Raw genomic sequence first — 6000 nt, forward strand, 5'->3', positions numbered from 1 at the left:
CTTAGTGCTGTGGGGATAGGGAAGCTGATCAGAACTGTTAGGAGGATGACTGGAGCCACAAAAGACTTAAGACTGGGCTGGAGGTTCACCTTCCAGCAGTACAACAACCTTAAAGATACTGCCAGCCAGAGCTAGCATTTCAATGTGTTCAAAGTGCACAAAGTATCTAAATAAGATCTAAATAAGAATCTGTGGCCAAACTTGAAAATCTATGTTTACATAGCCAGTCCAATTGAGACCAAGTTATTTTGTAAATAATCAGCAAAAACATAATTTTTTACAGGCGTAAAGCTGCTAGAGACATACACCAGAACACTTGGAGCACAAAGAAGTTGTACAACATCGAAAGTGGTCTTCAGTACGATATTACAGAGGATGCACTTAAAAGTACCTTTCAGTGTTTCCTACATATGTAATCTACTGCACTGCATTTCATTAAATGTACTTAAAGTTCAGGAAGTTAAAAGGTAAATACATAAGCATTATACAATGTCTATTTAAAAAAAAAAATCATCTTTCACTCAAAAACACTTTCCCATTGCACCGAAGTCACATCCAGAGCTGACCTGGGCTTTCCGTCTTTATATATCTGTAATTAAGCAGACTGTGATGACTCTGTTAAAGGGTCACTAAGTGCTATCTGGCAGCAGCCGGCGCTCAGACGTGCACGCTGCTATCACTTACATAGCGGTTGTGGTTTTCTTTTAAGTTAGACGGTTGAGCAAAGCAAAAACTGACCACATTGGCAGAAAGAAGGGTTACCGTATGTTGTAGAAGTAAAAAATAAAATAAAATAAAATAAAATCTCCCCAGTGTTTCTTTTGCTGAACATTTATGACCGCCAAGTAATCTGAATCATTTGTGGCTCGTGTTTCAACAAATTTCCGTTGTCGTCAGAGTGGTTGTCAGGTGGGGGCTTCATCCTATCCCACCTCCAGAGGTGTGAAATATTTAACATTTATTTCATGTTACTTTGGTCTCGAAATGCACTCCCTTGTTTTCCAATTACATTTCTTTACCCCACAACTGTCTCTAGGTGAACCCTAACACTTGCAACATATCCCCTCTCAGTTAACGTGAACGTTGAAAAACATATGTGGGACACCTCAAGTTCAAGATGAGTTTTTTTTTCCATCTCAACCTGATATCAGAGTGTTTAGTGTCATCGATTCAGCTGGGAGATTTGGAGAACAACCTGCAATCGCTTGTAATATTTTCCACACAGGGTCAGCATCACATTCCACTGTTGAGTGCGACAAGTGATAAGCTATAAATTCACTGTCCTGCTGCTACCTATCTATCAGCCATGAATAAGCAGAGGCATGCCATTATATAAGCCAGTATGTGCATGCTGATGTCCAGTAACTGTGGCCGCAAGGCAGTTAGGTTTTTGCAATTTGTCATATGTTGTTTATTGAAAGTGTGACTTTATGTTTTTGAGAACGTCAGCCCTTGATGTCAACTTTCATATTAAGTTTTTTGTTATTTACCTATACAGTTAATTGTATGTTACTTTTGGTCAGTGCTGTGAAAAAGTATGCTACAGATTTCGTTCTGCTTTCATGCATATTGCTGTATTTTTTTGAGACAGTACCTCACTTGGATTCAAGTATTAACTTATATCTCACTTCCACTGAGCAGAAGTGCGTGGCTCGGTGAAGATTGGTACGCTATAGCCCCTTCTGTGGGGCTGAATGTGGTAACTTAGGTTATGAGAAAAGGAGTTGTAATCACTGATGATGATGCTCTAATAATGTCAGTTTGTGCATGTAACTAGCCAGGCCATTGCCTTCCTGGGCAATTCTGCTCGAAAACAATTCTTGCACAGTCTGAGCTTTCTCCGCGTGACTCTGATTGTCTCCAACAGATTTTTTTACTGGGCCTATCAGCCAACAGAAGGAGTAGTTGTGAACAACGATGCAGATTTTCTGCACTGCTTTATAATTGCAATCTACCTGTAGTTTTAGCAATGGCAGTGGAGGAAGTGAATGAAGCTATTCAATCCGTCTTGGCCATGCTTCCAAATATAGAAATGACTTTAAGAGCCACTTCGCTGGGATCAGCACTTCTCTCCCTGCAGTGGAGAACGGTTGGTTACAATGCAGGGAATTTCTGATAAGCTTCTTAACGTCAAACTGACGTGTTACATAAGTCACGGGCAGACTTTAGCAATTGGGTAGAATTGAAAACCTCAACACACTCCACACCTCCAGGAAGCAATCGTTTCTCAACAGCTGATAGCCCAGTGTAAGACAATAGGCTGGTTTTCATCAGGCTGATTTTTTCCCAGGCAAGCACCTTTTGGCCATTCTCTGATAAGACTCTCTCTTATTGATTTGTGACTCGCCATCTTGCCAACTACGACGGTCTTGTTGCAGATTGAAAATGGTGGTTGAGATGTTTATGAGCGAGGAGTTTTCATCCAGTGACGTACCAAAGAGTCTGCTGACAATCAAATGAGTTGCTCATAATGCCCAGCTTGTACCAGCCCTGAGGTGGTTTCCAAAAAAATGCAGAGGAACTGCACTGGATCTGCAAACAGAGATGAATCTGTTAATTGGGGAAGAACCGGTTAAAGCCACAGCCTGGTTGGACTCTTACTGGGCAGGCAGGGTTAAACCCTAAGTCTATAACTCTACCATTATATGACTCCATAATAGTGTATCACTTGCTTGTCGCAGTCTGTGACATTTTTATGTTCCCCAATCAACACACTGGTTGTGTAACGCCTACAGATAACCAAACTATACCATTGTCATATGCACTTACAANAAAGTATCTTAGTTCATTTCACTGCTAATAAAATGTTAAACATTTTTGTAATTGATTGCTAATTTATTAACCCTCTATTGATTTCTTAAATTGTAATTTCAAATGTAAATCAAAAATTCACAGTACGTCAACAGACTTTATGTTATTTATGTTTGAGAATAAATATTTGCAATTATCATAAAACATTAAATATAACATAATATCCTAGAGATATTGGCAAAATGTGTGAAGGTTAAGCGTAGAAATACTTGAGGTCAATTGCAAAAACCTTTCTGAAATGTAATAAATAAGCAAAAGAAGATAGCATAACAGTCAGCAACATTTCTTTGCCAAAGAGCAGAACATTGCTGCAGAACACTACTTACAATACTAAACTGCATGGTCATCTATCAAGGTGATGGAATCGATATGCATTCTTAATTAAATAGATAATTGCTCTAGGTGTGTTATTAATAACTGCAAACTCAAAATTTAAAGCGGACCTTACTAAATGCAAGAAGGAACAACAAAAAGTTTGATACTCGGAGCAAAGATCCTCGTTTTTTTCCTCCAGTGACACCAACGGTAAGCAGGTACGAGCTCACCTGCTTTATCATAGAGGATGTGGGACCTCTGGAGACCCTCCTTGATATGCTCCTCCGTCACCACGATCTCTTGAGGAAATCCGTGTTGTGTTGACTGGTTCAGTCGTGGGGATTTCATCTGAGCTTGAACAGCCAGCTGGAGACTATTGAGTCCAGTTCTTGCGTCACCATCACAGAGGTAGGCTATGGTGTCCAAGGCCTTCTGCTCTATGTATATAGCAGGTCTAAAACAAGAACACAGAAAATATGCAAAGGGAAAATCCCTCTCGAAAGATACCTTGAAATATCACAACAACCTGTGTGTTTTCTAAAAATATTAAATCTTTTTGAATAATATCGAAAAATCCATGGGGAAAAAATAAAAAATAAGAGAGACAAAAACTGATCTAAATCGACAGTGACCGTAAGATAGCACTTACTCAGAGCTATCGGTCTGCTCTCGATAAGAGGAATTTGTTGGATGTTGTCCTTGGACTTGGATCCCAAGTGCGGCCACTGCCCTGTTCAAAATTGAGCCCATTGCCTCGACTGACAGCTTCTCCAGTACCAGCACCCTGCATCTACTCAGCAAAGCAGCGTTCACCTGGAAGGATGGATTCTCTGTGGTTGCTCCGATCAGAGTGACGGTACCGCACTCCACGTGAGGCAGGAAGGTGTCCTGGTCATATAGACAAAAGGCGAGAAAGAAGAAGTTAACAGAGATGAAAATATGAATCCCGAAGTAGTCTAGCACCTGATTTATAAGTGTGGATCAACAGATAAAACAAATAAAATAAATGAAGTGACTGAAGAGCTATATTTAGCCTTTTAAAATTTCTAATATCAAACAAAAACTTACAAGACATGATCAACAGCACCAACTGTTGTGTTGTCACTTATGTTAGACACAAAAACGGAGCAGGAACCATATATTCCTTTCAAAATACCGGCTTAAGTGATAATCATCAGTTTGTAAGTGGCAGAGCAGTTTTTAGGAAGTCGAACCATTTAATAAAATATCAGAGAGCAAATAGATTTAATGTGGAGTCCCACAGGGCTCATTGTTTGGACCCATATCGTTTGTGAAGAATCTATGAAACTAAAACTACTTTGTTGTAGTTATTCTACCTGCTGGGATTTGTTGAAGCGGTGAATTTCATCAATGAACAGGATTGTCTTTCTCTTGCACAGCCTGAGCTCATTCTGCGCCTGCTTGATCACCTCTCGGACGTCGTTGGTGGACGCACTGGTGGCCGACAGCGTAACAAAACGAGCCGATCCTTTCTTTTTGCTCATGCTGGCAATGATGTGGGCTAGGGTCGTCTGAAGAAAAAAAAAAGAAAAATTAAGTAAAGTAAGTCAAGAAAAAACACATGACAAGACAAATCTGGAAACATCAAATGAAACCGAGATGTTTATTGGAAGAGCATTTATTCACAATTTTATCATTTGCAAAACCTATATATTTAATTACATTTTTAAAAATAAATTTGTGATTTCTTTTCCAAAGGAAAGTTAATTGAAAATGTAAACAGAGACACTCTTAGAGAATTGGTATCGAATTTAAGCCTACTCACATATATTTAGAATAACAATAGGCAAAGCTTATCAATTAGAATGCAAAAGATATATAATTTATCTTTTATTGCCGGTGTTAGAGAAAAGTAGTAGTTGCTTTGTCGTTATTAGAGATGCACTATATTAGGAAAACATTGAAATATTGCGCATTGATATAGTTGTGCAATTAAACAAATCGGTTTGATTGATTTGGTGATTGAAGAACAGTTCCATCCCAAGAGATAGAGATGTTTGTCAGCTTTAATAACTACCAAATGGAGTGAAGATGGGATTTTCCTTCCCCCGCCCCCCCCAAGGTAGTGATATACTTTCAACAAGATGAAAGTGACAGATTAAATATTTGTATGAGAGACTGGGTGTTGCACTAGTTTGAATGTATCCTATCGCTATCACCTGCACACCTTTCCACATCCCGGTGGACCCCAGAGAATAAGAGAAGGGATCTCCTGAGATTCCAGAAGCGACCGGATGAGAGTTTGCTGGCCTACAACTTTGTTCTGGCCAAAGTAATCCTCCAGCGTGTTCGGTCTCAGAGCCTCCGCCAGAGGTTTGTTTGATGATAACAGGGTCCGTGCTGGTAAGTGATTATTAATGTTCTTCTCAGCTTCGCTGTTTGACACAGATGGAGTCTCTATCCCTGTTGGTACCGACACAGCCTCGGTCAGTACACGTTTAGTTCCCTTGCTGAAAGCACTGACGGGACTTCGTTTGCCTGAAAACACAGAACTTCTGTCAGGCTGAACGTCAAGTTTGCCCTTGTTGGCTTGAAACAGAGAAAACACTGACGAAGAGGACTGCGTCCCAGGCATGGCGGAGGAGGAGGATGAAACAGAGTCGTTGACAGGCTCCGAAACGCGCACTTTCTTCACTGGAGGGCCAGTCTCAACGGCGGTGGACGGACTGTCCGCAGCGCTGCTCAGTAAACATGTGTCCAGGTGTCCGTTAATTGTCCCAGGTGTGAAGTCTTTGAAACAAACAGGACACTGAACTGAGTTCGAAATTGTCTCGTCCGCCATGTTGGTTCCCGCGAATTGTAGTTCACGTGACCAAAACAAGTGGGTACGTAGGGATGATGACGAAACGGCGT

At 40.5% G+C, this 6000-nt stretch overlaps 1 protein-coding gene across 1 annotated transcript; it reads right to left on the reverse strand.

Annotated features, from left to right (window-relative positions):
* Positions 1–3221: 3221 nt before the first annotated feature.
* Positions 3222–6000, reverse strand: LOC103135826 (ATPase WRNIP1-like). Its single transcript, XM_016669788.1, has 4 exons — positions 5315–6000; positions 4464–4658; positions 3776–4014; positions 3222–3580 (listed from the first exon to the last, which is right to left on the reverse strand). Exons 1-4 carry the CDS (start codon positions 5927–5929, stop codon positions 3259–3261), a joined length of 1371 nt encoding a protein of 456 aa, XP_016525274.1. The 5' UTR covers positions 5930–6000; the 3' UTR covers positions 3222–3258.

Source organism: Poecilia formosa, unplaced genomic scaffold (assembly GCF_000485575.1).
Source record: "Poecilia formosa unplaced genomic scaffold, Poecilia_formosa-5.1.2 Scaffold27, whole genome shotgun sequence".
Classification (NCBI taxonomy): domain Eukaryota; kingdom Metazoa; phylum Chordata; class Actinopteri; order Cyprinodontiformes; family Poeciliidae; genus Poecilia; species Poecilia formosa.